The sequence below is a fragment of the Eschrichtius robustus genome, chromosome 11, assembly GCF_028021215.1.
Source record: "Eschrichtius robustus isolate mEscRob2 chromosome 11, mEscRob2.pri, whole genome shotgun sequence".
Classification (NCBI taxonomy): domain Eukaryota; kingdom Metazoa; phylum Chordata; class Mammalia; order Artiodactyla; family Eschrichtiidae; genus Eschrichtius; species Eschrichtius robustus.
In genome coordinates, this window is record NC_090834.1 from 10143941 (window position 1) to 10161189 (window position 17249).

General features: G+C 50.0%; 1 protein-coding gene across 1 annotated transcript in view; it reads left to right on the plus strand.

Annotated features, from left to right (window-relative positions):
- The first annotated feature begins 377 nt into the window (after window positions 1-377).
- The window catches only part of CLMP (CXADR like membrane protein), a 93763-nt gene continuing 76891 nt past the window's right edge, over window positions 378-17249 (plus strand). The window contains exons 1-2 of the mRNA XM_068555076.1: window positions 378-402; window positions 1513-1851. Of these exons, the coding sequence (XP_068411177.1) occupies window positions 1824-1851 (28 nt within the window). The 5' untranslated portion in view covers window positions 378-402; window positions 1513-1823. The remainder of the gene's footprint in view (window positions 403-1512; window positions 1852-17249) is intronic.

A 17249-nucleotide genomic window follows, 5' to 3' on the forward strand; every position in this document is an offset into this window, starting at 1 on the left:
GGGGGGCGAGGAGAGAGGGAAAAAATGCCGGAATTCCACTCAAGCAACTCTCACAGCTGATCCCAAAGCCCCAAGAGCAGCCCTTGCTTTTGTTACCCCTCTGAAGGACCTGGTGAGAGTGCCATCACCTCTCCAGGCCTGTGCTTTCCTCACTTATGAGATGGGGTTGGTTTCATTACACCGGAAAAGACTAGCTAATTAGAAAGGACCGTTCAGCTCTGGCATCTAAGGCCCCTGGAGCGAGGATTGGGCAAACGGGCTTGAAAGTGTGATGGCGCAGCCTGCCTCGCCGCTGAAGGCTGGCCCCAGCTCCCCTCGCGGGCACGGGTCAGGTCGTGCCTCCGTCTGGCTGAAGCAGCAGCCCCCGCTCCGGGGACGTCCGGAGCCCGGGCACCAGAGAGGGTAGGTCCAGGCTTTCTCGGGGCCTCAGGACAGTTGAGACCTGAGCGTGGCCGTCGCTGCCCTTTCCTTCTCCAGTCCCCTCCCGCCACTGCCGAGCAGCAGGGTCCTGGTAGACACAACCCCAGGCGCCGACCCGGGAGCTCGCGGGCGGCCCTCCGCGGGCCTCCTTGGCGGGGCCCCTCGCACGGAGGAGGGAACCCGTGCCCTCTGCCTTCTCTTCTGAAAGGAGGTGATGCCTGTTTTGTCCAGGGCCACGTGCGAGGAGGTCAGCTCCAGGACTTCCTGACGGACTCCTTTCTACAGAGTTGTGAACCCCACTCCCCCGGGGGGATGGCTCGCTTAGCTCGGCCGGATCCGAGGAGGGGGCTGCTGTGGTTACCGCCGAGGGAGAAACAGCGAGGGCGAAAGGCCGACGGAAAGGCTGTGGACCCCAAACAGGCCGTGAAGTCAGGAGCGCCCGAGCAGACCCGTTGCTTGACGGTCCCGGCTGTCACTTTCAGACTGGGCTGTCTGCACGGTGGTCTGGAGTTTCACCCCGACTAAGACGTGGCAGAGAGGGCGGAGGAGAGGAGAAAAGAGGAATGATGAAGGAAAGGAGAGGAGGGAGGAGGTGAGAGAGGAGAGGCGAGGAGAATGCAAACGCGAGAGAAATGGAGAGAGGAGATGGAAGAGGAGAAATCGCAGATTTGTGCGGAAGCAGAGCGTGTGTGCGCGAGAAAAAGATGCGAGAGAGAAGTGGAGAGAAGGACGAAGTGAGGACGGAGACCGAGGAGGCTGACAAGGCCTCATCCTCGCTCGTGGCCAAGTGTCCCCGGCTCTCTCCTACAGCGTCGACCCCGCAGCGAGCGCCGGGCGCGACCACCGGCCTCCGAGCGGCCGCATCCCCTCTTCTCCCTCCAGCCGCCGGCGGAGCGCCGCGGGCCCGACCCCCGCGGCTGCCCGGCCGGCCCCCCGCGCGCCCCGAGCGCTGGGAGGGAGGGAGGGAGGGAGCAGCGAGCGAGCGAGCGAGGGAGGGAGGGGCTGCCGGTGGGAGGCAACCATGTGGTTCCAGCTCACTCTATTTCCACCCCCCCCCCCTCTCTTTCTTCACTCCTTTTTCTTTCCAAACAGGGAGAAGTGTTCCACGAAGCGGTAGGGTCTTTCCGCCTCGCCTTTTCCCCGCTGACCCGGGTCCCCGCTCCCGTCCGAGTGCCAGCTGGTGGGGCGAGCGCTGGAAGCTCGTCTGCGCCCGTTGCGGGGATCCCGGAGCTGGGCGCGGGGCGCGAGGCGTGGGGCCGCTCCCGCGCCGGCACATGGCTGCAGCCGCCCCGCGCGCACCCCGAGGCGCCGCGCCCAGCTCGCCCGAGGTCCGTCGGCTGAGCCCGCCCGCCCCGGAGCCAAGCAGCGGCTGAGCGGGGAGAAGCCCGCGCCCGGGGATCGGGATGATCCCCCTCGTCCTGCTCGGGCTAGGTGAGTGCCTGGGGAGGGCGGGTGGCCCCGGGCACACACTGTCCCGCACCCGGGCCGTGACGCGGGCTCCGAACGGTTGTCCCCGCGGCCCCCGGAGTGAGCCGGACGCCTGTGTCCCTGCCTCCCGGCCAGGGAGGAACACATCTGGCAGCGCAGGGCCGCCCAGTCGGCCATCGAAAACGTCTCGCACATCTGGGCCCTGGAGCAGCCTTGGGCGTTGGGGTGTTTCCTGGTTGAGTTTGGCCGAGAACCGCTTGGTGTGGCGGGTGCTTTTGGGGGTGGTGTTTAGTTTCAGGAGTATCTGGGGAAACTGGAGAATTGGGGGAGGGAAGGTATTATTCAGGAATTTTTGTTCCAGGTTCCTGAGGGTGGGGGGAGCTTTTTCGTTTCAAACAGGCGCCTGGAGGGCGCAGATTAGAAACAGATGTGTTGGAGGGTAAGCAAAAGGGAGTGGGAGAAGAGAGGGGGAGAGGAAAGCAGGAGAGGGGAAAGGGCAGAGCACCAGGAGGACCAGGAAGGTGCGGACAGACTGGGAGGGACGAAGAGGGGAAGGGAAAGGGCTGGGAGGGAGAGAGGAAAGAGGAGGAGGGATGTGAGGCAGAACAGCAAGACTGAGAGAGACTGATCAAGACAGAGAAAAATGGAGCGGAGGAGAGAATAGAGGGAAACAGGTTCTGGGGCCAAGAGAAGTGCTGCCCTGCGTGTCCCTTCTGGGTGTCACCCAGGCAGGACTCCTGAGGCCTCAGAGGCCCTAAGGCATAGACTCACCCGGGCTGGAAGCAGGCAAGTTTACAGGACAGGGCAGGACAGTGCCCATCAAGGATGTGTGAGCAAGAGCTGACAGGAGGCAGATGCGCCAGGGCAGGGAAGGCCAACTGCGGAGCTGAAGAAGAGTCATGATAGGCACCAGGGAAGCGTGGGCTACACCTAGAGCCAGGACCAAATGTGAGCCTGAGTTCAGAAAACCAAAGAGCCAGCAGGCGTGGTAAAGGGAGCGCTGCCCTGGAGCCCAGGCCAGGTGAGAACTGGTCCCGGTTTTGAACTGACTCGCTGTGTGACCTTGGACCACTTACCCACTACCAGGCCTTCAGTTCCCTTAGCTCCAAAACAAGCAAATGAGATGGTTCCTAAGTCCCTTCTGGCTCTGACAGCCTTAAACACCAGGAGTTTGTCAGGGTCCTAATGGATAGAAAACCCCCCAAACAAAAGTGAAGAGGCACTAAAAACTCCCTCTGAATTAGATGTCTAGAGCTCTCTGTCTCTCTTTTTGAAACCTTACAAACCAACTAGGCCTTATACATGCCTGCCTAGGCCAGCCTCGGGCCAACAATAACTCTTCACCCAGGTTAGAGGAATGAAACAGGTGGATTAACCTAAACTATTGCTCAAGTAGGGCAGGTGAGGAGCCACGATTTTCTAAGCTCTTTTAAATACCAGCCAAGTATTGCAGTACCACTCCTGAGCACAGCTGGCATATCTGGATGGCACCTTTACTGGCCTCTACCCCTAAGCCACCAACCACCCGATGTCAGTAGGCTCAAACGTCAGCAGCCTTATTAAAAGCAGCTGGAACTCACTGAGTACTTATTATGCTGAGCATGTTATACGGGCTATCTTGTTAACTCATTTATTCTTCACGCCAACCCTATTGGCCACCCACTATTATTACCCCGGTTTTACAGGTGAAGAAAACCAGATGTAAAGAGGTCAGGTAACTTGCTCAAAGCTGTAAGCTCCTAGTTAGCAGAGATAGGATTTGAATGCAGGTTGTTTGCTTGCTGAACCGCCATGTATAGAGTCTGCCGGCACCACAGAAGGACTCTTAAAGATCTACTCTGCATTGAGATCCAGTTCAGTCCTATTCATGGAGCAGGAAATGTCAGCGAGATCCTGCCCCGTGGGAGGAGCCTGGGAAAGGGAAACAAAACTAAGAGTGTTTGAGCACCTGCTCTACACCAGCCCCATTTGGGCAGTTTCTGGTGGAAAGTGACTTTGGCCCACATGGTCAGTTGAAATCAGCTGGCTTTGATGATGGTCAACGTCTTAGTTCGTGAGAAAGAGGAACAGACCAAGACATGGATCAAAAGATGTCATTGGTTCCTTAGCCATTTTTTATTGAGTGCCTACTATGTGTATCATTCCTCTGGTGAGAATATCATCTGTTGGGTTGATGTCTTTCTCATAGAAGTTGTCTCTCATGATATCTTTTTTGGGAGGGTTCTGTCTTTATAAAATTGTTACAAACCAAATGCCATGTAGAAGAGAAAAAGTGGACCACTGACTTAGAAATTCTCCATAACTGGATGTTCATCTACTATTCACCTAATAGTAGGATGTTCACCTACTATTAAGCTTTTGCCACATCAATGCCCTTGTCAGATGTACTCAGACACATGACATCCCAGCTCTCAATTGAATAAACTGTTCAAGTAAGAAGTCACAGTGGAGATGAGTTGAAGGGTCAGGACAAGGGACAGTGCAGGAAACTTGAGATGAGGTTGGAGAGCCAGAGAGCAGCATGTGAGGGGAGCAGCGCTGAAGGAGCTGAAATCCCTGCATGGGTCAGCAGCCCCTGGGGAACCACTCCCGTGGGCTGGATTAGCCTTATTTGCAAAGTGGTTTTGAGCCCTGGGATGCCTGGGCGGGCACTCTTTAGGAAAGCCAGAAGGAAAGCCCTCAGTGTTGCCCGAATCCTAAAATCATCTCCTGCTCCCTGAAAGGAACAGATCCTGGCTTCTGGCCACTGCTGGCGTGATTTCTGGCCTCTTTTTTCTAGAGAAAGCACAGTATTGAAAGGGAGTCAGGAGGGCTAAGAGTTCATAGTCTGAACAAGGATGGGCCAGTTGACTCCTTGCTTTCTGGACCCGCCAGTGAGTGAAATCGAATGTCCCGCCTTTCTGATGTGAAGGAAAAGGAATGCTCTGAGCCCCACGGAGGAGAAACAAGGGGGACTTCATGGGTTCCCCCAGCCCCTCCTCTGACCACCACCTCTCCCCTTCCCCTGTTGCTTCGGTCTCATTATCCTACCTGAACTTCTTCCTGGACTTCTGTAATAGCTGCCACGTGGTCTCCTTCCCAAACTCTCTCTTCCCTTCCTACATACTGCTACCCGAGTAACCTCGTGAAACAGCTGGTATAAGGGAAGAATTTGGATTAGGAATCTGGCAAGCTCTCTGAGTTCCTTGACTGCAGAATGGGGGTGGAGGGATTTTGAATTCACATTCTCTCTGATTCCATGATCTTACTCTGCTCTTCCATAAACTTTTAGTAGTCTCCATTGCCTATAATATCAAGTATAAACACTTCATTCTCATATTAAAGATTTTACACAGTATCATTCACAACTCCCCCCCCAACAACTCTCCAAGAAACCTGGATTACTTCCTGTACTCAAACCATGCCCCATGCTTCTTTCTGGCTCTATGCTTTTGTTTATGATAATCCTTCCACCAAAAATGCCCTCTTACTCTCCACCCTTACAGATTGTTGACCCTCCAGATCAAAATCCTGTTCACTCTCCAAGTCTCACCTCAAGTACCACTTCCTCCATACACCTGTCCATGATTTCACCAACAGAATGTACTTTTTTCCTTCCTTTGAATCCCAATAGCCGTTCTATTATGCTACTTTGTATTACAGCCATCTGAATACTTACCTAACACTCCAGTTAGAGTGTAAGGTCCATGCCTCATTCATCTGGGTACCACTTTTAGTACCTAGCAGAAACTAAAAGCTTGCGAAGTATCTGTTAAAATAATTGGCTATTTGAAACATTTGGAACATTTAAGTTCAAGAGAGGTGAAAGATCTGGAGTATTATTACTTTTTGACTGTGGAACAACACAATTGCGAGGAGCCCAGTTTTAACTGTTTGCTTTTATGCTGCCTTGTCCATTAATGCAAACACAATGAGTACTGTTTTGTTTTCTTTTTTTAAACTTTGGGTTTATTTATTTAATTAATTTATTTATTTATGGCTGTGTTGGGCCTTCGTTTCTGTGCGAGGGCTTTCTATAGTTGTGGCAAGTGGGGGCCACTCTTCATCGCGGTGCGCGGGCCTCTCATTATCGCGGCCTCTCTTGTTGCGGAGCACAGGCCCCAGACGCGCAGGCTCAGTAGTTGTGGCTCACGGGCCCAGTTGCTCCGCGGCATGTGGGATCTTCCCAGACCAGGGCTCGAACCCGTGTCCCCTGCATTGGCAGGCAAATTCTCAACCACTGCGTCACCAGGGAAGCCCAGTACTGTTTTTAAAAAAATTATGCATAGAACATTACATGGACAAGGACCAGATAATACATTTGTTATACAAACTTAATATATCAAGTACGTTAGTACCAGACATTAACAATAGAATTCATTGAAACTTTTGCCAGGATGGGGAAAGAGCTTTGTTTCCAAAAAAATGAGTTTGAGGAGTGCTTGAATGCTTGGCCCACTGGCCTGTGGTTTAATGACGGGTCTCAGTAGGATTCCATGTCCTTCCCTCATCTTCCCACATTAATGGTGATGGTTATAATATAGAAACATTCCCGGTAGGCTCATATCTTGTCTCATTCAATTTTTATCTTTTGCCCAGCTGGGCAAAGTACACATGAGTATATTTCATAAATGTACCTAATGATGATGAACTAGACAGACATTTTTAAAAGGTAGAATCAAAGATTAGCAGACATGGGGAAAAGCTAAGACACTGTCTAAAGCAGTGGTTCTTAAAATTTTTAATCCCAGACCCCTCTGAGAATCCAGTGAAAACCCTGAATCCACTTCTTAGAAAAAGACACATACACATCAAATTTTCCTATAACTTCTAGGGATTCATTGACCTCCTGATACCGTTCCTTGGAACCCAACTAAATCCTTGATCTAAACCTACCCCTTCTTTTATGATGAAGAAAGAACCAAAGTTCAGAGAGATTTGGCTAAAGTTAAACAGGTTGCTTAGTAGAAGGGCCAAGACAAGACCCCCTAACTCCATAATCTGTCCTATCACACATTCTGGAAGTGGAAAATCTCTCTCCCTCCTTTTCAGCTCATGTAGTTAAGCTCCAAGATCACAGTTGCTCTTCAGATGCTTCAGTTAAATGTAGTCAGTGCTGAATAATTGCCATTGGTTTTATGTTGAGAAATTGCCTGAAAAATAGGGCCGATGTCATAACATTTCAGTTTAGCCATCATAACTAGAAATCCTGGAAACTTCTGCAGTGCCTTGTATAATGTCTGGTATATTCAGGAAAAAGGGATTATACCCAAAGTCCTAAAGATGTAGGTGTGCCTACAAGGAATAGAATGGGAAATCAATAGCTCTAGCTCCTTCATAATTTTGCTGGGTTATTCTGGGCAAGTCATTACTATTCTGAGCCTCAATTTCTTTCTCTGTGAAACGAGATTACTAGACTCAGGTTATCTCCATGTTTCTTTATACCATTAACATTCTCTGGTTTTTTAATAATTCTGAGAACTTTCCAGCTGGTCCAGATGTGGCTGTGATCAGAACACATGGGTGTTACCATGCTTATCTGATTTTTTTCAGGCACTGAGCCCTCATGGCAATAGGTAGCATATGATTATGAATCCAGAACGGCTGGCTGCCTAATGTGAAGAGAGCAGTAGTGACTCCATCCTGGGTCTGCACTGGGGCACTGATAGCCAGGCAGCATCATTCAAGATCAGGGTAGATGGCCAGAGACCTCTGCGCTAGAAGTTTAGTACCTGAAATACTCACCGAAAGGACCTCATCCTGAGCAGAGTTACCTACAAAACGACCCCAAGCATGGACACCCAGGGTAGACTTCTGAGTAGAGGGTCTATTGTATGAAACTGTTTGCAGGCATTAGCATTTCCTTCGGTTTTTAAAATTAAGGCATAATTTACATACAGTAAAGTGCACCCACTAAGTGTGTAGCTTAATGATTTCCCTGCATGGATTTGAACTTGTGGTTGGGTTTTGAAATATGAATTGTGTATTATTAGCTCACTCATAGTACCTGAGAGAGAATTATGTGGGTAGGATTATTATGGCAGTAGAATTTATTGCTAACATTTGCACAAAGTTTCACAGTTTACAAAATATATTAACATACCTTATCTCATTCTCAAATCACTCTTGGAGAGTAAATGTCATTATTATGCCACTTTACAGGTAAATAAACTGAGGCCTAGAGAAATGAAGTGAGTTTCTCGAGATTACCCTCTTAGTAAATAGTTGAGCCAGGACACCGACCCAACATTTTGGATTCCAAAAACTATTTGCTTTCCAGTTATCAGGAGGCACATAGTTATTCTGAAATCAAGGCTTCTGTGTTACCAAGAAGAGAGGATCAGGCTGAAGCAAGGCTTCATTTACAGGATTCCAAACGATAAATCCCACAGTGGAAAATTTGGTTAGAACATTTATCACCCCCTACCCCCCACTCCATTCAAATTGTTAAGAAATGGTTTGTTTGGGTTAATGTCTATTGTTTATAACCCAGAATTACTATGTATGTCGTACATGGGTTACTAGTTCCTTCTAACGAATCAGAAGACTCTCATAGTTGTGGAGACCTCGCCTTGCTTTGGGGTTGGTTGCGTGAGCTCCTTATTAGTCCTGAGGCTATGGATGGTGAGTGTATTGGCTACAACTCACCCTATATGTTGCCTTTTGTAATTAAATTCCTCTTTTCAGCAGTTTTGACTTCTTCCCAAAGAAGAATGCAGACTGTACCAAAAAAAAAAAAAAAAAAATCTGGTTATCTGAGCTTCCTAACTGTCTAGATTCTGGGAAAATAAGTTTATTTCCTTTGGCACCACATAGACCAGAATGGGGAAGAATGCTGAAATCAAACAACCTTTATTTTGTTAGTGACAGTGGTTGGATCACTGTGTGTGGAGCCTCGGCCAGAGTCTGCTGGTGATAAGACTGAAGGCTACTTTGTTTCCACGGGACGCAGGGGAGAAAGCCGCTGCCTTTGTGCCCACACTGAGAAGGGAACATGGGCAGTGTCTTCCGAGGTTGGTGTGGAATATGGGAGGTCTTTCTGAAGCAAGGCAGCAAGGGGATCTGGAGAGTTCAGGTCACAAAGGACGACAGGGGAGGAGAAAGGGGAGCAGGAGGAAGAGGAAGGCGTAGAAATAGAAAGCAGAGGATGCAACAGCTAAAAGCTTGACCCTCCTGGCATTCACAGAGCAGCTTCTCTGAGCTCTTTCTATTTCACGGAGAGTGGCAGCAGCTTTCAGGAGCTTCCAGGGACTCTCATGTGTGTCCCATAACATTTTCGACATCATTCATGCACCCTCACTCACAAAACAATTAGAGAAGGGGGGCTCCTTCTGTAGTTCAGGCCCTGTGCTAGGCTCTCAGATGCCACTGATACGGAACACAGCTTCCACCATCTAAGAACTCAGCCCAGTGGGGCGACATAGTCCTAAACAAGGAATTGCAGATATATGAGAGTGCTGTCCTCAAGGAAGGTACCGGGGTTTCTAGGAGTCCCAGGGAGGTAGCAACTCAATCCTGTGCCGTCTCACGGAGATGGGCTGTGTCTTCCCACGTGCATCTTGGCAGGACGGTGGCTCATGTTCCCCTGTCACCCACAGCACTTGCACATTAGTGGGGCTGGTGCTAAATAAACAGCTGGTGGGTTGACGGATCACCCCCATCGTCATCAGAAGGGACGGATTCAGTGCTGTGTGTCCTTGGCCTTCAGCCAGGTGCTTTCTGGAAGGACTGGACCTCCCGACATCCTTGCCTGTTGAAAGTTATGGTTCGTTCTCCCTCACAACCTGCCAGTTACATAGCTGCCTCTGGTTCCTCGTCCCTCATGGGATGTTTATAAAAAGAAAAGACAAGAAAAAGAGGAAGAAATACATCAGTGAATTCGTATCTCTTAATTAAGAACGGTGGTCTGGTCACCTGAGGTTTGAGTAATATTTGTCCACGTGGAAAGTGAACAGGATCAAGCCGAAAAGGAATTTTTTGCTCCAGAAGAAATCTGTTGTATTGAACAGGTTCAGCCCCTGACGTAACCTTTTACTTCTTTTCTTGTTGGGAGGGTTGGGGGTGAGGGGGTGTCAAATCCTGGAGAGGGAGAGTGCTTTGCGACTTCATCGTTTAAATTTAGGCTTGGGTTTGTGGGGATCATTTTGACTTGGAGCAATAAGCCTTCCAACCCAGCCTCTGTCACTTCTCATTACTTCCAGTGACAGTTCCAATTATTTACAATCACTCTTCAAGGGAAGAGCGGGGGAAGGCACATAGGCGGCCATGTGGATGTGCCGGGTAGCCACTTCTGTAAGAGCTCAGCCCCGGGGTCCTGGCTGGGCCACTTTATAACTGTGTGACCTTGGGCACTTCACCTTCCTGACCTTAGTTTTCTCACCAGTAATCACATCTATTAACAATGCATAGGTTTGTTGTGAGAATTAAATGAGGCAATGCATACAAAGAATTTTAGCATCCTGCTTGGTACATAATAAGCTAATAAATGGCTGTCCTGATTCCCATGACTGTCCTTGCTGGAAGAGGCTCAGCCCAGAGGTATATGGAGGGTCTGCTTGAAGCCAGCAGACACCAGGCCAGCAGGGCCAGCCTTCAGGGCTCCGGCCACCACTGCCCCTCCATCCTGCAGATGAGTCCCCAGATGTCCTTCGGGGAATGTCACCCTGCTCCAGGATCCCAAGAGGTGCATAAACCCCGTCTGTGCCCCAGTTGTCTGTAACTGCTCTAGGAGAGTAACTTTTTCTGTTATTCAGCCCCGGGCAAGAGGCGCCCTTCCTTATGCTGCCCTGCATACTGTCTGCAGGTTGCTGAAGCTGAATCACAGGGGGCCGGACTTCTGTTCCCCACTCTGCCCTCTCCATCACACACTCCCCAAGGCCTGTGCCCGCTTGGGCTGTCCAGCCTGGGCAAAGACGGGCTGGTTAATTTCTGCTTTCGCTGTCAGGTAATGTTTTATTGAGCACCTACTCTGTAGCAGGCATCATGCTAGGGACTTTCATACCAGAAATTTCTGGTATCCTCACAACAATCTGTGAGGCCGGTATTATTTTTTTTTAATATTTATTTTATTTATTTATTTATTTGGTTGCACTGGGTCTTATTTGCGGCTCATGGGCTCTTTAGTTGCGGCTCGCCGGCTCCCCAGTTGTGGCACGCAAACTCTTAGTTCCGGCATGCATGTGGGATCTAGTTCCCTGACCAGGGATCGAACCCAGGCCCCCTGCATTGGGAACGCGGAGTCTTAACCACTGCGCCACCAGGGAAGTCTGCTGTGAGGCCGGTATTGTTGTCATCCCTATTTTGGGTCAGAAAAGTTAGACTGAAGAGGTCAGGTGTTCTGTCGTAGGCTGTACAGCTGTACAGACTGGAGCTGAGTTTGCCTTCTTCTTCAGTAATGATCTGGGGAAGACAGGAGTGGAGAGACAGACGGATGGCATACCTATGGGGACACATGGATGGGAGGCCACCATGTGGTCTTTGAGGATTTGGCCTAAGATGGAGCTGCAAGGCCCTGCATCCTCTACTTTTGCCCTGACCAAAATTAGATCCAGTGAGCCCAATACCCACATTCAAGACATGTTGAATTGTATTTCCTGTTTAAATTTGGGAGGAAAGGCAAACCTCAAGGTGGGAAGAAAAATGTCTGTTTTTTTCCACTGACCTGAACAGCAAAGAGTGTGGGCTAAACTGGGTGTCCCAGATTTCCGCAGACCTAGAATTCCCACTTAGAATGGATTCCTGGCCCAGGCAGGTAAAGTCTGGGTTTCCAGCCGAGGCCTGGTCTCCATCTGCTTTCCTTGGCTGGAGGTCCACCCCCATCCCTCCAGCCAATAACAAAGTTCAGGCTCCCGCCTTGCAGCCTCTCCATCCTCAGTGGAGGAGAGCCGGAAATGGGGCCACCTCTCCGTAGCCACCGTCTCTGCTCCACTGCCTCTCCCTCCCTGTTCCCGGAGTCCTGCAGCTTCCCAAGCCCTGAGGAATCCAGGTGACCGTCCTCATATGCCTGCCACCTGAGCCTGACCTTCCCCTTGCTCTTCCCCTCTCTCTCTGGACCCAGTGTGGCTGCTCTCGGATCTGGTACTTAATGAGAGAGAGACAGAGAAGCAGAGAGAGAGAGACAAGAGAGCGAGACAGAGAGAGACAGAAAAAACAGAGAAAGAGACAAAGAGAGAGAAACAGACATGCACACACAGAGACAAAGACACACAAAGAGAGACAGAGAGAGAAACAGGGACAGAGTGAGACACACACACACACACACACACACACACACACGCAGAGCAGGCAAGTGTGAACTCTGTACAGCTCGTCTTTCCTGTGTCACCTGGCACGTGGAGTCAAAGGTCCTCTTCCTCCCTCTTTCTCCTTTGTCTTGGTGGATTCACCCTGCACATCACTAACTCCACTAGGGTATCCGAGGTAGGACAAACAGAGGAAACACAAGTCAATGATTACAGAAAGTGTTGGTGGGATTCAAAAAATATTATTTCCAGGCTCAGTGCTTATGTGTATGTTAGCACATGTAATCTTCAAGACAGCTTTGTGAGACACGTATTGTCAGCCTCCATTTTATCGAAAAGGATCAGAGAGGTTAAGACATTTTCCTGGTGTTATACAGCTAATTAGTAGCAGAATCAAAAGGAGAAGCCAGGTCTTCTGGCTCCCAAACCATTGCTCATCCCCTTCCTCCGCTGGACCATGAGCCTCCCTATGCATGGCAGCAACACTCCACAGCAGGGCTCCTCACTGGCTCTCATCCTCCAGTGTCTCATTACCAGCTCATGGAGGGGGCAGTGAATAAGCTTTGTTGCCAGATATGGCTGCCTTCAACTCTGGGAAGGCTTGAGATTTGTCTCAAGTGATCAACCGTTCTGATTTGCCCAGGACTGGGAGGTTTCTCAGGACGTGGAACACAGGATTTTCAATGATAAAACAAGGACAGTCCTGAGAAAACCATCTGGTTGGTCACCCAGGTAGTAGACCACTCAAAGTGTGATCCTCAGACGAGCAGCAGGGGTAGCACAGGGAGCTTGCTAGAAATGTAGCATCTCAGGTCCCACCCAGACCCACTGAACCAGGATCTGCAAGATCCCTGCAGAACATAAGAAACATCTGAGAAGCTCCAGAGCAGGACCTCGGGCACCTTTGGCAGGAATTGGGGAAATGGAAGACGTGCACCTGAGTTCCCCGACCTGGGACCGTCACCTGCTGTAACCTCAGGTGATGTCCATTGACACGCAAGACTTAGGCTTATAGGCTGAGAGGAAAGGAGTTACAGGTCCCAGAGTTGAGCACATGGGGGTGAGAAGGCTGGAGGGTGTCTTGGTGCTGTGTGGGCGTGAGTGATTCGCGGTTAAGCTTTTCTGTCTGTCCTTGGAATGATGATGTTATAAAGGTTCTGAAGTTTCCTGGATTCTCCTTTCCTTTTACCGGGGCAAGGCTGGAGCGGGCAGTGGCCGACAGCAAGTTACCCAGGGTCTGCCTGGGGCCAGCAGCGGCCTATGCCCCTGGGGCCTGGAGACACGGGAACTGAGATCACAGAGGGCAAAGGCTCTAATTGAGCCATGCTTGCCGAAGAGCAGACTCTCCAAGTTAGTTACTGAAGGAATAGTAGGCTATTCAAGCAGCGCTCCACACCTACAGGATTTCCTGTGTGATGCCTGGCTCCTCGTCACAGGATCCTAACCCAGCTTTGCGAGCAAGCTGGCAGCAGTTACCTGGCCCTTCCTTCCCCATGGCGAGCACTTCACTGGGACATAAATAGAAGTTATCGTTGAACCTGTGCTCCAGTGAGGAGGTGGTTGGCCAACTTCACACACTTCACAGGCTCTTCTAGGCCTTGGCTTATCTTAGAGTAAACCTGGGTCAAAGCAGGTGTTCCGTCCTTTGAGTGATGGTGGTAGTGTGTCATCTTCTGTTAGTTTCTTTGCTCTCAAACCTGACTGTCACATGTGAAAATCACAGGTACCAGGCAAGGTAGGAAAAGACGTTTGTAAGACTGGGGTGGCGGAGCAGCCTCGAACTGAAAGAAGCATAACCCACATTTGTCAACTTTCTCTCTGTTCCAAGTCACATGCTCAGTAGGGACTCTGAAATAAGGGCATCTCAAGGGAGGGGATGACAGGCAGGCCTGGAGGTGGATGTGTTCATCTGCTCAGTTAGAGCTGTTTCAGACAAAGCTGATTTCTGCTGAGATTTTTTTTTTTTTAAACATCTTTATTGGAGTATAATTGCTTTACAATGGTGTGTTAGTTTCTGCTTTATAACAAAGTGAATCAGTTATACATATACATATGTTCCCATATCTCTTCCCTCTTGCATCTGCCTCCCTCCCACCCTCCCCATCCCACCCCTCTGGGTGGTCACAAAGCACCGAGCTGATCTCCCTGTGCTATGCGGCTGCTTCCCACTAGCTATCTATTTTACATTTGGTAGTGTATATATGTCCATGACACTCTCTCACCCTGTCACATCTCACCCCTCCCCCTCCCCATATCCTCAAGTCCATTCTCTAGTAGGTCTGTGTCTTTATTCCCATCTTGCCACTAGGTTCTTCATGGCCTTTTTTTTTTTTTTTCCTTAGATTCCATATATATGTGTTAGCATACTGTATTTGTTTTTCTCTTTCCGACTTACTTCACTCTGTATGACAGACTCTAACTCCACCCACCTCATTACAAATACCTCCATTTCATTTCTTTTTAAGGCTGAGTAATATTCCATTGTATATATGTGCCACATCTTCTTTATCCATTCATCCGATGATGGACACTTAGGTTGCTTCCATGTCCTGGCTATTGTAAATAGAGCTGCAATGAACATTTTGGTACATGACTCTTTTTGAACTATGGTTTTCTCAGGGTATATGCCCAGTAGTGGGATTGCTGGGTCATATGGTAGTTCTATTTGTAATTCTGCTGAGATTTTAATCCCACCCTGACACCGAGAAATCAAACCATCACTTTTCTCATAATAGGGAGAGATGTCTCTGACCTAGGCTGGTTTTGTAACAGTTTCGTCTGTGCATGTTGTTTTCCCTGGGATTTCCGAGGGCTTGGTTGTGGGTGGATTTTATCAGAAGATACAGATTTCCATTATGAAGCAACTCCTGTGTGCTGGATACTTGCTCATCCAAGTCCTATCAGGGGACCAGACTGACAGAGGAAAAAGGAAATGGTGAACGATGTCAGACAGAATGTAGTTAAAGGCCAGAATATTTGGTACAGACAGGAAGTGAAATGCGGGATTTGGAAAAGGAGAGTCATTAAGGTGTAAGATCTTCAGCAAACAGTGGAGCAAGAGTGTGTGTCATGTGAGATGAAGATATTGCATCAGGGGGTGGGTGAGGGGTCAGGAGCCTGGAGGCGCGCAGCTGGGGGCATAGAGGGGGCAGGGCGGACACGTGGGGATAGTTGTGAAACAGTTACTCAGCCTCACTCTGGAAATAACACACAGTCATAGTTTACAGGCCAGTTTGGGGACCTACCTCAGGCAGTGTGGAGAAGGACCTTGGGCAACTCCCTCTCTGGGTCTCAGTTGTCACCCTGCACCAGGAGAGATCGGAGGGGAGAATTTCTAGGTCCTTCCCACTCTGCAGCAGGAGGACACTCTGCTGTACTCCTTAGCGGGAGGCTTCAGACCCCAGCGATCCCTCGCCATCCTCCCCGTGCAGGCGTTGTGAGCTGATGCTTCACCTGTGCCCCCCCAGGTCTCCCTGCTCCCCCAGCTCCCTGGCTCTGCCCCCAGTGCTTTCCCTGGCACTAGAATAGACCCACATACAGTCTGACCTGCCCAGGCCTCTGCCCCTGAAGATGCCGAAGTCGCTCGCATCCCAGGGCGTTTGCACGTCTGTCCCTCGCCTGGAGCGCTCTCTCCCTGGTCTTTGCAAGGCTGGCTCTTACCTTGCAGGTTTCAGTGCAAATATTGCCTCCGTGAGACCCTCCCTGAGCTCCACTCAGCCTCCCCTCTAATCAGAGCCTTGGCCTGATCACCTCACATTACCCTGCTATATTTTCCCCCTAACATTTATCACAGTCTGAAGTCTTCTTTTTACCTCTGCTCATGCACTTGTCTCTTGTCTGTTTCTACAAGAGTCTGGACTTTGTACGGCTGCCTTCTGTATCCCCACAGTGCTTGACACAGAGATAGCTACTCAGTAAAGAGACGATAAATAAACATCTGCTTTTTTTCTCTATGGTGTGCATAGCAACCGAGACATTGTATAAATGAAAAAAGTTATTCAATGAGCCCTTATTTGTGCAGAGCTCTTTGTATATGTTATTTCATTTAATCCTCATAACAACTCTACCATGTAGATACTATCAGGATCCCCTTTTACAGAGGAGGGCGTGGATCATTACAGAGGTGAAGTCCTTGCCAAAGTTACACAGCTAGTGAGCTGTGAAGTCTGGGTTTGAACCCAGGCAGTCTGACTGCAGAGCTGGTGCCATAAGTTCATGTGCTATTCAGGTCACCTAAGCCAGCGCTTCTAGACTTTAAGGTGCTTATGAATCAGCTGGAGACCTTGTTAAAATGCAAGATCTGACTTAGCAGGTCTGGGGCGGAGCCTGAGATTCTGTGTTTCCAGCAAGTTTCCAGCTGGTGTTGCTGGCCCATGGAAAATGCCTCTCAGGAGGGAAGGGAGAGGCGGAGGGAGAGAAACTGGCCTCAGAGAGGCCAGGTGGCTTTCCTTAGATCATGTAGCTAGTTCATGGCCAGCCTGGTGTCCTGGCTCCTAGCCTAATGCTCTTTCAATGGCTCAGCAACCCCAAGGATTTTAAAGCATGTACACATCTTCAAAGACCGTTCGCAGGAATATAGCCACCTGAATTAGAGATTGCAAAGGGGCCCATGATGCTGGCCCGTGCCCCCTGCTGATCATGACCAGGATACCTGGTTGCTGCAGGGCTTCTTTCCGTCCCCGAGGCAGAGGGCATGGGAGCGGGTACGTGGAGATCACACACCTTGGCGGCTGAGTGTGTGTGCTTGGAGGAGGTCTGGAAATTCTGGGGAACCATTCATGTCTCTCAAAACAAGAACTGTCATGCCCAGGACAGAAAGTGCCATTATCTCCGGTTTACCAAGCTCCCAGTGGCTGCTCTAAGGTTTGCGGATACATCAATAGTATTTGTTACAGGGAGCATCAGGTCATTTGAGCCGCCTCCACCCTTCCCCAGCCTTCCCTGTTCCTGTCTTCCTGACACAGAAGGTTCAATTGCTGAACGCTTTTACACATCGGTCTGTTCCCCCTCCCACCCAGTAGAAGTCCCTCTGGAAGATGACCGTCCATCCTCCAGTGGAACACACCGCAGGGTACTCAGAACCTGCAGAGCCCCATCCGCTCCAGGACAGCTCTTACCCTGGGAGGGACTTTCCGCTCTGAGCTGGAGACACTTGAAACTGCCACCTCCCAAGGCTACAAA